The sequence below is a fragment of the Anarhichas minor genome, unplaced genomic scaffold (assembly GCF_050575085.1).
Source record: "Anarhichas minor isolate MPS153535 unplaced genomic scaffold, ASM5057508v1 ptg000123l, whole genome shotgun sequence".
Classification (NCBI taxonomy): Eukaryota; Metazoa; Chordata; class Actinopteri; order Perciformes; family Anarhichadidae; genus Anarhichas; species Anarhichas minor.
In genome coordinates, this window is record NW_027466569.1 from 782501 (window position 1) to 800894 (window position 18394).

At 43.9% G+C, this 18394-nt stretch overlaps 1 protein-coding gene across 1 annotated transcript; it reads left to right on the forward strand.

Annotated features, from left to right (window-relative positions):
• The first annotated feature begins 168 nt into the window (after positions 1-168).
• Positions 169-18369, forward strand: zdhhc1 (zDHHC palmitoyltransferase 1). Its single transcript, XM_076083190.1, has 11 exons — positions 169-522; positions 1289-1511; positions 2264-2439; positions 3704-3805; positions 4247-4371; positions 4876-5031; positions 5105-5217; positions 5893-5981; positions 16235-16349; positions 16575-16647; positions 16894-18369. The coding sequence occupies exons 2-11, from the start codon at positions 1290-1292 to the stop codon at positions 17445-17447; spliced, it is 1725 nt and encodes a 574-aa protein (XP_075939305.1). The 5' UTR covers positions 169-522; position 1289; the 3' UTR covers positions 17448-18369.
• The last annotated feature ends 25 nt before the right edge of the window (positions 18370-18394 follow it).

Sequence of the window (18394 nt, forward strand, 5' to 3'; positions counted from 1 at the left end):
TTTAAATGTTCATGAGGCCGCTGCCCCCTGCTGGACTCTACGTGTCATCACAGCTGTCAGTTAACACGGCTCTGCTTTATACACAGCTGTCAGTGGGCGGGGTCTGCTGTGACCAATGAGAGCAGACCATGGAGCGTTACCAAGGAAACGACGCACAGAGCCGTAGCTGGGAGGCAGCGTCCGTTATGCTAACAGGCTAACAGCTAGCTCGGCTCTAAGAGAGTCAACCGTGAGCTAACGAGCTAGCTGTTATTTATATTTAAAACAATCTTCCGTGATAAACGTTTAATGTTGGGGCCCGACGTCACTGTCTGTAGGAACTGATCTGAGATCAGCCTGAGCTCTAAACACTGCGAGTGATTAGCTTAGCACGCTAACCTTTGTGTGTTTGTTGTTAGCAGTGAAGCTAATCACCGGGTCGAACACGGGATGGAAGTGAGTTAACGCTCTGACCCGGGTCTGACACGGATCTGTGGCTCGAGATGCAGCGGAGAGGAGGGCCCGTTAACCCGCGCTAAACACGTGAGTACCCGGGTTAATGCTGCTGTCAATCATCCACACCTGTAGTAGCCTGGAGCTGCGCATCATCCACACCTGTAGTATAGCCTTGAGCTGTCCATCATCCACACCTGTAGTATAGCCTCAAACTCCATGTGGATATTTAGCAATGTGACTATTAATTAGTTCAGCAGGTGTTTTCATTATGGAGCAATCTGATTATTCATATATTGATGTATTGATCAAATAAATATCTGTATCAGTATGTGTATGAGCTGTACCACCAGGTTAACCTGCAGGTTTTACTCAGTAAGATGACAACATTTAAAAAACTGTTAATCAATTTCATAAATGTCATATAATCTAATACCAGAGAGAAGAAGTGGATCAGCTGATGGACATAACATTATTACAATCTAAACGATTCTAATAATCAATGAACTTTCTCCGTTTCTCTGTTTCACGGTGGTGCAAAGTAACTAAGTACATTTACTCAAATACTGTACTATCTTTAGCGTAGTTTTTAAATACATTACAAACTCTTTGTAAAAAACACAAAAATGTGTCTTTGTCTTGTAAACTTACACTTATATATAATATAGAAAAAATCTTTGTACACAACATCGCTAATACATTTTGAGACATTTTCCCACAACTTTTTAAGAGTACTGACGAGGCACAGTTATGTTCTAATATCTGATGGAGCAGATATAAGATATCACGTGATGAAGACCATGCTCTCTAGCTGAAAGCAACCTCTCAGCGGGTTTGATTCTGTGTTTGTTTGCAGGATGGACGCGTGCAGTAGGAACCCGAACCGCACGGCGCCGGTCGCTGACGATGACGGACTCCGGCGGGCCGACGCGCCACTCTGCTCCCGGACCAACGGGTGGAGCTGGCCTCCGCACCCCTTCCAGCTGCTGGCCTGGCTGCTCTACGTCTACTTCGCCGTCACCGGCTTCGGCGTGTTCGTCCCGCTGCTGCCCCCCCACTGGATCCCTGCAGGCTACATCGTATCCTTTAGACCCGATGGACCCAGTGTTACTTATTGATTATGCTCATTGGTTTATTGGTTGTAGCCTTTAGTATCTTTAGATGATGCTAATATTTCACTGCTGTCAGACTACTACTACTACTACTACTACTACTGCCACTACTACAACTACTACTACTATTACTACTGCTACTACTACTACTACTACTACTACTACTATTACTACTGCTACTACTACTACTACTACAACTACTGCCACTACTACAACTACTACTACTACTACTACTACTACTGCCACTACTACTACTACTACTACTGCCACTACTACAACTACTACTACTATTACTACTGCTACTACTACTACTACTACTACTACTACTATTACTACTGCTACTACTACTACTACTACAACTACTGCCACTACTACAACTACTACTACTACTACTACTACTACTGCCACTACTACTACTACTACTACTACTACTACTACTACTACTACTACTACTACTACTGCCACTACTACAACTACTGCTACTACTACAACTACTACTACTACCACTACTACTACTACTGCCACTACTACAACTACTACTACTACTACTATTACTACTGCTACTACTACTACTACTACTACTACTACTGCCACTACTACAACTACAACTATCGCTGATTCTGGATATGTGTAGATGATGCTAATGTGACTTGAATAAGCTTCCCTATCGGTCCACTGATCATCCAGGGTTTTGTTGTGGTCCTGATGCTGAGCCTTAGTGTACTGGAGTCACCTTCGTGTGTCACCTGTGCGTCCACCTGATGGCTGTGTCCGTGGACCCGGCCGACCACAACGTCAGAACCAAGAGTGACAGAGGTCCGGTGCCAGAGTTCGACCGCTCAAAACACGCCCACGTCATTGAGAACTGCCACTGCTACCTCTGCCAGGTGGACGTGTGAGTAGACTCTAGAATGTTTAGATGAATTAACATCAGTAATTACAGACACTTAAAAAGCTCCATTCAAATAGCATCGCTCATCAGCAGATGGCGTTTGAATGGAGACGTCACATGAGCCAGAAACCTAAAATGTTTTAATGAAATATATATCTATGTAGATATGTAGGAGCCTGTGTGTCCTCCAGAGAGTTGGACAGACGTCATCCAGGTAGTCTCTGAAGGCAGTCTGTAGTAACATTTAGACAGTAGGGGGGTACTGGCCCTTTAAGAAGTGTTGGGTATCTCCATGTTTAATGCAGCTCACTTCCTCAGTGTAAATAATGAAAGTACTCACTGAGGTCTGATGTGAGTCACTGTGATGGATCTGATCCTGAGCTGCAGTTAGAAACCAGGTCAGTGGTCTGGTTTCTCCCAAGAGGTCCTGGAGGAACTGGGTCACATGTAGACCTGCAGTCTGCTGACAGCGTCTGAGTTACTAACAGCTGTTACTACTACTAGTACTACTACTACTACTAGTACTGCTGCTGCTGCTGCTGCTCTCAGACTACTACTACTACAGTCAGAATACTACTACTACAGTCAGAATACTACTACTACAGTCAGACTACTACTACTACAGTCAGAATACTACTACTACAGTCAGACAACTACTACTACTACTACAGTCAGACTACTACTACAGTCAGAATACTACTACTACAGTTAGACTACTACTACTACAGTCAGAATACTACTACTACAATTAGACTACTACTACTACTACAGTCAGAATACTAATACTACAGTTAGACTACTACTACAGTCAGAATACTACTACTACAGTTAGACTACTACTACTACTACTACAGTCGGACTACTACTACTACTACAGTCAGACTACTACTACATTCAGAATACTACTACTACAGTTAGACTACTACTACTACTACAGTCAGACTACTACTACATTCAGAATACTACTACTACAGTTAGACTACTACTACTACAGTCAGAATACTACTACTACAGTTAGACTACTACTACTACTACAGTCAGACTACTACTACTACAGTCAGAATACTACTGCTACTTTTTAATCCTCTGATTCACAAACTAAATGAAATATTCAAACAGAATATATTCATCACTTGAACAAAACCTTAATGTTGGTTAAATATTATGTTCTGTATGGATATATAGATTTATTTAGTTTGTTTTATTTGTAATATACTCTACATATATCTATATATTGAACCAGAGTGCGTCTCTGGTGTGGTTTCAGGGGTCCCAAGTCGAAGCACTGCAGCGCCTGTAACAAGTGTGTTTCTAACTTCGACCATCACTGTCGCTGGCTCAACAACTGTGTGGGCAGCAGGAACTACAGGTAAGTCTGAGTCTGACGTCAACAAATAACACGACTTCTCCTTCACAACATCAGGCTCGTCTCTCTCTTGGTAATGTAAAGGAAATTCAAATACTTGGACTTTCCACCATGATGGTAATACAACAAATATAACGTTTAGTGTGCACATCTGTATTTTAATGTTATTTAAAATCATTGTGTCCTTTTATTAAATATCTGATAATGTAAACTACAAAGATGGATGTCAGCTCCAGCTGATCATAACCCACAAACTTGTAAATACACAAGACATATGTATTCAGTAGTACTGTGTGTACTCAACAGTACTGTATGTACACAGCAGTTTCATGTGTACTGAGCAGAATTGTTTGTACTCAGCAGTAATGTGTGTACTCCGCTGTACTGTGTGTTCTCTGCAGTACTGTGTGTATTTAGCAGTACTGTGTACTGTGTCTCCTGCAGGTTGTTCCTCCACAGTGTGGTCTCGGCTCTGTTGGGGGTCTCTCTGGTTCTGGTCGTTGCCTTTTACGTCTTCATTGAGTTCTTTCTGGACCCGTCTAAACTCCGCTCTGACAAACACTTCCTGGGTAAGACCTGACCTCTGACCTCTGACCCCTGACCTCTGACCCAGCATGAGATCGATCTGGTTCATTGTGATCACGATGAACCACATCGATCTCCAGACAACTCTCAAAATATGCTTAAAACACACCGGAACCAATTTACTTTACATCTTGTTACAACTTTATAAAGTTCTGCTGCATTTTGAACAATAATAATAATAATAAAAACAACAATACATTATAATAATAAATGACAATAATAATACAAATGAACGATAATAATAGCAAAACTATTTATTATTTAACAATAGCAACATTGTGAGTCTGTTCTTTCTTACATGATAATTCCTGTATTGTTTTACTCAGGCTCCTGTTTTTCACTTCATTTTTCATGATGATAGAAATTCATCCCGATCAACTTATTGTGAGTGTCTTTTTGTGTGTGTGTGTGTGTGCGTGCGTGCGTGCGTGCGTGCGTGCGTGCGTGCGTGCGTGCGTGCGTGCGTGCGTGCGTGCGTGTGTGTGTAGTGAGGAACGAGACAGCCGTGTGGTTTGTCTTCCTGCCGGTGGCTCCGGTCCGGTCGGCTGCAGCAGTGATTCCCGGTCTTGCTGCCGTCACCGTCGCTCTGGGTCTGCTGTCGTCTGTGCTGCTCTGCCACCTGCTCTGCTTCCACCTCTACCTGAGTAAGACACCACAGACACACACCTGTCTGTCTGTCTGTGTGGCGGTGACATCATCACTGTGTGTGTGTTACAGTGTGGAACCGACTCAGCACCTTTGAGTACATCGTGCGTCAGCGTCACCGTCAGGACGGCAGAGACTCCAGGAAACCAGGATCAGTGACGGAGCCGTCGCTCCACCTCATCAAGGTAACTGAGGCTCCGCCGGCGGCCATGTTGGCTCTGATGTGACCCGACACACCCACTCTCACACCCACACAACTAACTGGTGTAAATATGAAAACTCTCTCTCTCTGACTGTAGGGGGCGACATCAACACAGGATGAACCTTTACATCCTCTTTTAAATGTAACTCCTCATTCAGGACGTTGTAACCATGGTGACATGGCAGGATATTATGGTCTAGTAGAGTATTGATTAGTCATGTGACTACAAAGTACACAAAATGACATCATCGTCAACCGTTGCCTTAAAAATATAGACTTATTCAGGGTTTGACATTAAAAAAGCTCGGCTACTTGATTGATAGACAAACTTATCAGAAATGTAAAGAAATGAGAAAATACAGGACTAATGTATCGATAAATAATAAATAACATAAACAGAAAACGTTACTGTCTAGAGTGGTTATTTTCATAGAAACACACGATTTAAATGATAACGGAAGAAGGAAGGAAGGAGGAAGGAAGGAAGGAGGACATTATAATTTACCTTCAGCAGTACTCATTTTCATAATGTAACTGAAGTGAACCTCCTCTTGTTAGCCGTTAGCTTCGGTATTAGCATGACTGTGCAGCTGAAATACAAAAACACACAATAACTCTTAATTACAGTAAATATGTGTTCTGGTCTGACCCCCCTCAGGACGTGAACTACTCGGGGACTCTGGGCTACACCAACCCTCAGCTGGACGTGGAGGAACCGAACACTGTGTCTGTGCAGGGGGAGGCAGAGTGAGTGCTTCTGGTTCTCTGGTTCTCTGGTTCTGGTTCTGGTTCTGGTTCTCTGGTTCTGGTTCTCTGGTTCTGGTTCTGGTTCTGGTACTCTGGTTCTCTGGTTCTGGTTCTGGTCCTGTCGACACGCCTCGCTGCCATTGATCCCGACGCCTTTTTAGTAAACACTTCATTTCATAACACAATAGATAGCCATGGAAACACCAAAAAACAAAGTGTGCAAAAGGAGAATTCTTTTGGCCGTGACCTCCGGGAAGCAAACAAAGTGTGTGTGTTGTGTGTGTTGTGTGTGTATGTGTGTGCGTGTGTATTGTGTGTGTGTGTGTGTGTGTTTGCCTTCATAAATAACTCCACTCTCTGAACCTTCGTCTGTTGGGAGTGACTTTATTTATACTGGAGCTCTCAGAGCGCTGAGTCCAGCAGGACAGACAAAGAGATGAGACTGTGCTGTGATTGGCTGGTACTACTGTAGCTACACTGGTCCAACAAAAATGGCGACGCTTCGTACTGATGTCTTGATGAACTTTATTTGCCGTTCTCTCTCTCTCTTCCTCTCGCTCTCTCTCCACCTCAGACACCTCAGACACTGTGAAAACTACAAACAAAACATAAACATTTGTACGTAAATTGCGAGCTCTTGTGGAGTCTCTCAAGCAAATGTCCGTTGACAAACGGACATTTTCTATTTCCTATCTGTAGTGTGACTTTTCTCACTAGACCATCTTCATCCTTGCAAGCATCCACTACTCTTCCAAGTCTCCACTCATTGTGCGAAATCCCTTCCTCTTTGACAATAGGGTTACAATATCTCCAATCTTCACATTTCTTTTTGAAGAGTGCCAGCGTTGTCTGAAAGTGATGTTTGTCAGGTATTCCTTCCTCCACCTACTCCAGATTTGCTCTGTCAGATATTGTACTCTGCGCCATCTTTTCTTGGCATGCAAATCTTCAGCCACAAACTGTCCTGGTGGAGGCAGCGGAACAGAAGCTTTCATTGTAAGTATATGATTTGGGGTAAGTGGCTCCAGAGTTTTGGGATCATTTAGGTTATTAGTAGTGAGTGGGCGGCTGTTTACGATTGACATCGCCTCATAAAGGAATGTTCTCAAGGAAGCATCATCTAATCGTCCAGCGCTTTGTGCCAGAACCCAGCTTAGGACGCTCCGAACTGTCCTGATCTGTCGTTCCCAAACACAAGTCACATTGTTTTTCGACCAGGTAAGCAGTCACTCTGTCCATTTCCTTCAAGGCCTTTGTCAGCTCACTTTTCGCCCCAACAAAATTTGTCCCTTGATCTGATCTTATTTGTCTTACAGTTCCCCGGATTGCTATAAAACATCTCAATGCGTTTATGAAAGCGTCAGTTGTTAGATCTTCTAACATTTCGATGTGAACTGCCCTCGAGGACAGGCAGGTAAATATGAGACCATATCTCTTGCACTCTTTACGACCTTGCTTAGTGTAGAATGGTCCAAAGCAATCCATCCCACAGTAGGAGAATGGTGGCGAGGGATCAACACGGTCCGCAGGTAGATCTGCCATCCTTTGCGTCTCTGTTGGCCTGCGAGCTCTCCTGCATATCACACATTGCTTGATGTAGTTTGCTACGACTTTGCTGCCACCAACAACACAATAACCATTTGCTCTCAATTCATTGAGTGTTTGTCCTCTGCCTTGATGTTGAGTTTTCCTGTGGCAGTGATCTAGGATCAGCTGTGTGATTACACCATCTCTGGGTAAGATTACTGGATGTTTCACGTCAAAGAATAAGGAAGCATTCTTTAATCGCCCTCCCACCCTGAGAACACCATCTTGCAATACTGGGTCAAGCTGGAACAATGCATGACTATGTGGCAATTTGCCACAACTCAGTATTTGCATGTCCTCTTTAAAGGCATCCTCTTGTGCCAGTTTCACAAGCACCACACTGGCCGCTCTCCTGTCTTCAACGTTTATGGATTCCGTTGGTTTGACTCTCTTTGCGAGTCGCTGTATTCGAGCAACAACACTCAGTGCTGTATGCCATTTGGAGATCCTCTTGAATCTACCTGTGTCTGTAGTACTTGTGTCGTCTTGACTTCAGGATCACCTATCAGAAGCTCTGGAGTTGAGTTTGGTATGACAAGGTCCCTTTTCCACAGGAATTCCGGTCCAGTAAGCCAATTTGAACTCATCAACTCTTCAACTTTGAGGCCTCTGGAAGCGTGATCTGCTGGATTTTGATCAGTGTTGATATAGTGCCACTGTGCAGGATCGGTTATTTCTCTGATTCTTTGAACTCTGTTTGCAACGAAAACATGAAACCTTCGGGCTTCGTTGATGTAGCCTAAGACTACCTGAGAATCTGTCCAAAAATATTCTTGGTTAATTTGGAGCTCCAACTCCTCCTTTAGCATGCAGCTGACTGCTGAAGAAACCACTGCAGCTGTTAACTCCAGTCGTGGTATGGTTACGACCTTTGTGGGTGCAACCCTAGCTTTACCCATCATTAATTAAGCGCAATGCACTTTGTCTTCACCCACAACTCGGATATATGAGCATTGGCCGTACCCATAGCTACTTGCGTCCGAAAAGTGATGCAGTTCAATTCTCTGAACCTCTCCTAGGTCTTGAGGAACAAAGCACCTTGGAATCTGGAGTTTTTGCAGATTCTCTAGATCAGGGGTGTCAAACTCATTTTCACTCTGGGCCACATCAGCATCATGGTTTCCCTCAAAGGGCCGGTTGTAAATGTAAGACTGTGTAAATGTAACTACTCCTAACATATTGGTAAATAAATGTCTCAGCATTTGATTATTGTTTATTCAAGTGTTAAAATATTGTACATGCAGTTATATAAATGTAAAAATATATTTAAGCACATTTCTGTTATTATAACTTAAATCCTTTTAATTTAGGGTTAATAAACCCACATTACTCTCAAAGATCAAACTATTAAAGAAAATAGCTAAGACAAATATCAAACACAAGTTATTACAATAACTTTGTTCAATGCTTAAAATCCATTCAAGGGTTTGCACAATCCCACATGAAGTATTTCATGTGTTTTAAAGCCACGTTCAATGTACTCACAATACATTTCATGTCAAATACAGGGTAACCAGCCAAAGAGCTGCTTCTGTGACTGTGTGTTTAAGTATCTCATCATTTTGACTTTCTATCTCACAATTCTGACTTTCTATCTCATAACTTCGAATTTCTATCTCAGAATTTTGACTTTCTATCATAGTTATGACTTTATATCTCATAATGTAGACTATGGGGATATTTTTATTATCATGTCTAAGTTTAAATCTTTTTTTTACATTTTTTTTTTCTGCTGGTGGATTCGCGGGCCACATAAAATGACGTGGCGGGCCGGATTCGGCCCGCGGGCCTTGAGTTTGAGACCCCTGCTCTAGATCGTTCAGCCAGTTATCCCATTGTGGCTTCTGCTCTGTGGGCAGTAATTCGTCCCACCCAATCCCCTTTTGGCACATTTCCTGCAATACTCTCTTTCCCTGTAAGAGGAAGGGAGCCAATAAGCCCAGTGGATCAAACACAGAGGCCACAGTTGAGAGAAGTCCCCGCCGTGTTGCTGGTTTCTCCTCCAGGGAAACTTTAAAGGAGAGTGTGTCAGTGTTGACACTCCACCTTACACAGTCTGAACTGGGAGTTCATCATGACTGAGATCTACATCCTGAATTTCGCTAACTCGCTCGCAGTCAGGAATTGACTCCAAGACTTCTCTGCTGTTCGAGATTACCTTGTGGAGGTGTAATCTCCCTTTTGCACACACCTTTTGTGCTTCTTTGACTAGTTTGATGGCTGTGTCCACAGATTGTACGCTGATGAGGCCGTCATCAATGTAGAAATTCTTCCTGATGGAGTTGGCTGCTGCAGGACACTCCTTTTCATTTTTGCTTGCCAGATACTTCATTCCATAACTTGCACAGCCAGGGGAGGGTGCTGCTCCAAAGAGATGGACTTTCATTCGGTATTCTTTTGGCTCTGAATTTGTGTCACCATCTTCCCACCACAGAAAGCGTAAGTAATCTTTGTCCTCTTGGCTCACATGAAACCTATGAAACATTTTCTCAACGTCACAGATGACAGCAATTGGGTGTTTGCGAAATCTGCACAGCACTCCTGTCAGCCCATTTGTGAGGTCAGGTCCAGTCAGTAAGTGATCATTCAGAGATGTACCATCATATTTGGCAGAGCAGTCAAACACAACCCTAATCTTCTCTGGCTTTCTCGGGTGATAAACCCCTTGGTGAGGAATGCACCAAACGTTTCCTGCTTTTGGTTGGCATTCAGCTCTCTCTGCATCGCCATCCTTAATAATAATAATAATAATAATAATGCATTTTATTTGTAACGCACTTTTCATTAAAAAAAAATCTCAGAGTGCCACAGAGCCAGTACATAGTAAAAAACATAGTTAAAACATAGTTAAAACAAACTATAATAAAATAACTAAGCATAAAAAAAAAAAGTGAATGAACAGAAACACAAAATAAATAACTGACAGTGATTTAGGTCAGAAAGGCCTTCCTGAATAGAAAGGTTTTTAGGCCAGTCTTAAAAGAGACCAGTGTCTGTGTTGCCCTTAGGTGGTCAGGGAGACTGTTCCATAGGCGTGGAGCTGCCGAGCCAAAGGCCCGGTCGCCCATGGTGCGGAGCTTGGTGTTGGGGACCCGGAGGAGCGAGCTGTTTGATGATCTGAGGGTGCGGGTGGAGATTTGGGGTGTGATGAGGTCTTGTAGGTAGGGAGGTGCGTGTCCATTTATGCATTTATGTGTGAGTAGTAGGACTTTGTAGTCAATAGTAGTGAGTGCAGAATGGGTGTTATGTGCTCATACTTCCGGACTCTCATCAGGATCCTGGCAGCGCTGTTTTGGATGTATTGCAGCTTCTGGATGTTCTTGGCAGTGATCCCAGTGAATAGTGAGTTACAGTAGTTCAGTCTTGAGGAGATAAAGGCGTGGACGAGCTTCTCTGCATCTGACAGGGTTAAAGTGGGGCGGAGTTTGGAGATGTTTTTGAGATGATAAAATGAGGTTTTGTACAGGTGTTTTATATGGTCATTAAAGGTCAGGTGTGGGTCAAACCTAACTACCAGATTAGTGACTGTGGAGGAGAGGGGGATGACCTGACCGTCGAAGGTGAGATGAGTTATGGAGGATGACTGAACCTGGTGTGGAGTGCCAACAAGGAGGGCTTCGGTTTTGCTACTGTTTAACTGGAGAAAGTTGTTGCTCATCCACACCTTTATCTCCCCAAGACAGGAGGTGAGACATGACATGGCTGCAGAGGGGCTTGGGGCAGCTTTGATGTAAAGCTGTGTATCGTCGGCATAACAGTGGAAAGACATCCTATGTCTGCTGATGACACGACCGAGGGGGAGCATGTAAATAATGAAGAGGATGGGGCCGAGGACCGACCCTTGCGGAACACCACAGGAGACGGGGAGCAGTCTGGACTTGCATCTTCCCAGTGAGACATATTCAGTTCTGCCTGAAAGGTAGTACTGAAACCACTTGAGTGCAGAGTCTGATAGTCCAATAGTGGTGTGAAGGTGGTTGAAGACGCCCTCCATGAATTTAACGTAGTCATCCTTGAACTTGGGATTTTTGTCAAATTTCCTTTTGAGGTGCTTCAACCGCACCAGAGCCAGTCGCTTATTTTCTGGCAGTTGTGGGCGTGTTTTAAAGGGGAGTGGCATTTCCAGATGTCCATCGGTGTTCTGATGCGTTCGTTCATTCAGCAGTTGGAGAAACTGTATATCATCCTGTGATATGCTCTTTTCCCCAGGAGTAGTATCCTTGAAGTCTGCTTCTAGCGCTCTGATGACACTGGTTGGTGTCAATAGTGGAAGTTCCTTAACTGATACACGATGACACAAGCCTGTCACTTCTGTTGACGTTACCACCAGTGAGGAGCTGCCAACAATGCTCCAGCCCAGATCAGTTCTGACAGCATATGGTTCTTCATCATCTCCTCTGATGACTTGTCGAGTCACCAACACTCTGGAGCAGTCATAGTCGATTAGGAGACCAACCTCACAGTCCATTAGCTCTGGTATTTCCTGTGCTATCTGTTCAGATGTTTCCACCTTTTAGCAGTTTCAGGAGTAGGAATGTGAGAACGTTCAAGTGGAATGAAGTCTCTGGTGTAGACAGGTGGTAAGTTGATAAAGCTTTGTGAGGAAAACCCCCTAACTCTAAGATCGCTAACTCTTTCACTCTGTACAATGGAATCTCTTCCCATCATAGTGGTGAGCTTTAACTTGACTGGCTCTAAACTTGCCCCCATCCCTCTACCTATCTCTTGGTCTTCAAAGGTGTTGCTACTCTGTGTATCCAGCAAGGCATACACTAAGGTCTCTGTTTCAGGCGTGGTTGTTGAAGAAATCCATACAGGCAGTATCATGGATGTCCTCCCACCATCGCCTTTGTCTACACAGCAAGAGAGAGAAGACATGTTTTCATCTGCTTGCGTGGTATGAGAAGAAGATGGGACTGCAGCCGCAAATAGACGGTTCTCATGAAGTGGTGTCGGATGATACTTCTTACATGTATCACAAATTGCTTTGTTTTTGCAGTCTCTTGAAATGTGTCCTCTCCTAAGACAGCCAAAGCATAGGTCATTGTCAAATATAAACCTTCTCTTTTCTTCGACAGGCTTACTGGCGAATGTCCAGCATTTGTGGATGGAATGGCTCTCTCCACAGCACAGGCATGTGAAAGGGTTTGAAGATGAGGAGTTTACTCTCTCAAATCTGCTTGACTCGTTTGAGCTGTTCTCCACAGCATTGTAGGTTCTCATCACAGTCTTATCAGGTGCTTTCGCACTTGTGATGAACGCATTAGCCTTTGGGCGTTTTTCTTCAGTAGTCTTCAAGGCTTGAAAGGAAGTTATAGGATTGCATGCAATTTCTGCTTCTTCAGCAACAAATTTAGCAAACTCATTGAAATGAGGATATTCCTCTGTTTGCTTCAACTGCTTTGTGACGTGACGATTCCAGCGAGAGGTCACCCAGTCAGGGAGTTTTTGCAGCATTTTCAGATTCTCTTCACAATCATTTAACACCTGGAGCCCTTTGATGTGTGGCATGGCGTTGCTGCAGGCTGTCAAAAAATCACTGAATTGTCTCAGTTTAACTGACTCTCTTGAGCCAATCTTTGGCCAGTTGTTCAGTTTCTCTCACCAAATGCACGCTGGATGACAAAAGGGTGGCCATAGCGGACATTTAGTGTATCCCATGCCTGGTCATAGGCCTCATCATCCTTTCGATAAAAGCTTCCATCCAATACAGATCGTGCCTCACCACTGATGTACTTCTGCAGATAAAAAAACTGTCTGCTGGATTTGTGCATCGCTGTTCTATTAATGTCTTAAAACTCATGCTCCACTCTAAGAACTTAAGAGAAGACTGAAGGCTCAGGTGCAGGAAGTCTGGTAAAAACCATTGTATCATGTAGGGCTTGTACTAATGATAGTTCGTTGTTAGTCCTGTTTGTATGTTCACTGTTATTGCTCTTACATGTATGTTCCCCTTTAATCTCTGTAAGAGGAACTGGAGGACAATTGGCCAGCTCACTACACGCTACGCTTCTCTCATCCAAGGCTTCACCCGAGTCAGCTTCTGAATATACCCTAAGCTTAGCAGCTATTACTTCAAGATCTCTCTGATTTTCCAGTCTTTTAAGTTCTTGCTTTTGTGCAGCAATTGTCTCTTCCATCTTTATTTCAGCTTTCTTTGCAGCCAACTGTGCAGCAAATTCTGCTCTTTTCACTGTGATGCCTTGCCGTTCCGATGAAGAGTTGGAGTGGCAACTACGAACAGTGGATTTGGAGATTATTGTTCCAAATGTTGATTGGCCATACTCTTTGTCAAGAACCACACGAAGTCTTGCATTTTCTACTTTAGCATCAAACTCCTCTAGCCCCACTTCGCTCATGCGTACATTCATGAGCCCCATCAAATCTCTTGCTACTGCAGTGCAAGAATCCATCTTTCTTCTAATTTCTGTAGAAGGCACAGACTGAGATCTTATAAAGTCATACGCATCTTTCACTTGTGTCTCCAAACCTTCAGCAGCATCCATCATGTATGCCACGTCTTGGTCGGAGCACTCATCCTTAAGTTGAGCACGTGTTGCTCTCGCCTTTTCTTTCTAGCTTTGATATAGCCTGAAGAATTTACTCTCTGTGAGAAGCCTCTAGTTCAGTGGTTCTTAACCTGGGTTCGATCGAACCCCAGGGGTTCGATGAGTCACTCTCAGGGGTTCGGCAGACACACACTGCGGTCAAGTGAGCCGCCGCTTTAAAAATTAATGACCGTCTATTTTCCTTAAGGTGCGTTCACACCGAGCACCCCGTTCGGTGTGAACGCAGCATAACGGTACGGTGGCTTGGATAGCCCTACGGTGGCTTGGGTAGCCCAAAAAGCACGGAGAAAGCTAAAACTTATGCTGCGTTCACACCGAACGGGGCGCTCGGTGTGAACGCACCTTAAGGAATAGACGGTCATTAATTTTTAAAGCGCGGCTCACTTGACCGCAGTGTTTGTCTGCCGAACCCCTCGGCAGACACACACTGCGAGGTAGTTTACATGTAAAGTCAATGCACAGACGCGAATGGTTGCGAATGACGCGAATTTCAACCGGGCTGCGCGAATGACGCTGGAAGCGGCCGTCATTCAGACGCAGTTGTGCGACTACGGAAAATATCGCTCTCAACGTTTTGGTGTCACCAAATCGTACCATACCCTCGTATTGCCAAGAAAGCCCTTGAGATACTCACACCGTTTGTTACAACGTATCTTTGTGAGCAATCCTTTTCGAGGATGGTGGACATGAAAACTAAGAAAAGGAACAGACTTTGCTGCGAAAATGATGAGAGTGGCACTTGCCAAGGTGAAGCCGCGCATTTCTGAACTTGTATCTGAAAGGCAACAGCAAAAGTCACATTGATTTGCAGTAAATATTCACTGAGTTATGTTTTTGTGTGAAATTCATGTTTTGTTGGTTTTGTTCTTTGCACACAGTGATTTTGTGTGCAACTGATGCATGGTTCATTTTGTGCACTAATAAAATATATACCTATGTTTTGAAGAAATTATATTTTATTTTTCCAATTACGAAGGGTTCGGTGAATGCACTGATGAAGCTCGCAGGGTTCAGTACCTCCAATAAGGTTAAGAACCACTGCTCTAGTTGCTTCAGCTCCAACATTTTGGAGGTTAACTTTCTCTCTCGTGAGGATTTCCTGGGTTCAACTCTCTCAGAGGTAGAGGTAAGCTCTATTATTGCTACTCGGTGTATTTCTATTTTTGCATAAATATCACCTATGAGTAACTCTAACCTCTCCCTTTCAACATCATCAGTTTGTGATTGTAGTTGTTCGTTCAAGTTAGTCATTTCTAATTGCAAAGACTCAATTTGTTCAGTGAGTTGACCAGCCTGTGATTCTTCACTGCGCACAGACATCGTACATTTCAGATCCGTTGACAAACGGACATTTGCTAGTACACGTTGCTAGCACATATTAGCACATTAATAATGACATAAACTACAAACTACAATCTCAAAAAATGCAACACATTTAAATGTAAAGGCAGGTCAACAACAATACACACAAATATATGTACAAATGAACACTTTACCGTGTGCACCTCTTGGACCACATGCAGAATCTCTTTAACCTGGGGTCGTTTACTCCTCTTAGCTTCTGCGCGAGCAAACGACCCACAATGCCACGGTCACTTGCCCACGCCAACTCTGGGTGTGGCCTGTTACTTAGCGACATACATGACGAAATACGATACATTGAGGCACCACATACGGTACCATATAAACTCAAAAGAATAAACAATTACACATGTCTCCTTGACAGTTACAACTACTCTGCTGTGATTGGCCGGTCAGCAGGACAAGTAGTCAGTGTTGTACTTGTACCAAAATGTAGGCTTATTAAAAAATAAATAAAATTAGGGATTTGTACTAAAAACAAACAAACGTCATATTCTAAATGTCATCTTTTTACTTAGTTATTGTCGTATTTAGTGATTGTTTACATAAAAAAACAATTCTAATGTTAAGAAATTAAAGATTGTATTTTTATTTAAATATTTGCTTTTGTTAAATTACCATTATGTCACATTATTTATTAACTTTAGAGCTCCAACGATTAATCAATCAATAGGAAAATAATTGTCTTAGTAACACCTGTGTGTGTGTGTGTGTGTGTGTGTGTGTGTGTGTCAGGTTCCTGTCTAATGGCAGAGTGAGGACCGTGTCCAGTCCTGTCATGGAGGAAGAAGCTCCGCCCACAACGTCTACTGAGCTGAAAGCAGCAGAACACACAGACCGACGCACACAGGTAAACACACACACACACACACACACAGGTAAACACACACACACACACATACACAGAAGAGATGGGGTGTGTGTTGTAATTAATGTGAAGCGTTAATGTGTTTGTGTCCTTCTGGTTCTCATCTTCGTCCATGACGTCACTCATGTGTCAATAATCGGTGTGACGTCACACATGAATGCTGTCTCCTGATTGGCCAGTGAGAGTGTGTCTTTGTGCTTTTTACAGAAAAAGAAGAAGGTCCGTAAAGTTCCAGTAGAGGTCACCAGAGGGCGTGGCTCGGGTTCAGCCCCGCCCCCCGGTACACACACACACACACACATGCATGTCTGTCTTTCTAAACTTTTGAGGATCGTCACTCATGTAATGCCTTCCTGTGACCTGAAACAACAAAGTCTCTGTTTTCAGCAGAAACACACATTTGCACAAGTTTACACACATTAAACATGTTTACAGTGACCAGTACAATGACCAGTATAATAACCAGTACAATGACCAAACGTTGGTTCATAAATGGACATTTGTTGGTGTGTTTTCCTCCCATTAGAGCCCACCAGTATGTCCTCTGTGTCTCTGGGTCCCCGGCTTCCTTTCCCAGCATTCCCTCTGAGGGCCTCCCTGCCCCCCCTGGCCCCCGTCCCGGTCCCGGGTCCCGTCCAGGCCGCCGCCCCTCCTGCTGAGTACCACTCGGACTCTGCGGAGTCTCTGGAGGAGATCCCCGTGGCGTTGGCCAAACTGGGCTCTTCGTCCTCCGCTGCCGGAGACGCTTCCTCGTCTTCACACAGAGTCGTCCCAGCGTTCCCACTCCCGTCCCCCCAGCCCAGGACTAAGAGGAAGGCCGCCTCCTCCTCTTCCTCCTTCCGCGGTAATAAGAGCACCGTGGAGCTGAGGTTTGAGATGGCCTCCACCCAGCCGCCCGTGGTGTTCGTCAGCCGGGCCAGCGGAGAGGCCTCCGAGCCCTGGGAGGAAGGCCTCAGTCTGGGCAGGAGGCTGCTGACCAGCTCCAGACCGCCGGGATCCAGACCCGGGTCCAGGTCTGGGTCCAGACCGGCGTCTCGGGTGTCACAGGGCTCAGGTGCAACGTCCTGGATGGAGCTGTGACCCGGAACAATCTAATCCCACTCTCTCTTTTTTCTCTCTTTTTTTGTAGCCATGCACAACGATCTTTATTTAATTTAAACACTTGTTTTTGTGTCTCTTGACTATTTATTGATTTTGTTTTATGATGACTTTTTAATTCTGAATGCCAAAGCTGAGGTCATGTTTGTGCACAATCTTTATAAATGAAGTTACTGAACCTCGAAAACCTTAACTTTGTACGTCACTGAGAGGCTGTTCAGTGTGTTTGTATCTCCTTATGGTACCCCACCCCCCCCCCCCCCCATGGAATGCCATCACTCCCAGTTGTTTTTACTGTGTCCCAGTTTGTCTCCATGGTAACCGAGGGACGACATCACTTCCTGTCCAGCACTAACAACCCGAAACACGCTGCTAAATTACAGTAATGCTAATGCTAACGCTAACACACTCCTGACATGATGGCCGAAGGATCAATATTGAATACTAATTTTAATCACGAGTCATTTAAAGTTTATACTAAAACACATAAATTAACCATCACAGTACGGTAAATTATTAAAACTCACTATTGTAAAATATTACACAGTTTATCTGATATTTTCATGTTAAAAAGTTCTTTCACAGCAATTGTGTGACACTTTTTTCCACTTTTCAGCCAATCACGTGCCACCAGCCCCTCTATTGTGATGTCATTGTTGTGTATCACCTCCCCCCCCCCCCCATCCTCTTCTCGTTCTTTTCTGAGAGTCGCAATGAAACCGTTCTCATGTCTGGAGTTAATATGAAGCTACAGCCAGCAGCTAGTTAGCTTAGCTTAGATAAGCTAAGCTAATCTTGTCTCTCAGCATTGATCAGCAGTTTGTGTTCACAAACAGGATGTTTGTTGATCTTTTACAGCTGTCGGCTGATTTTACCTGTTTAACAATAAATTACTGAAAACTGATCACTTAAAAAAAAAAAAAACTTTT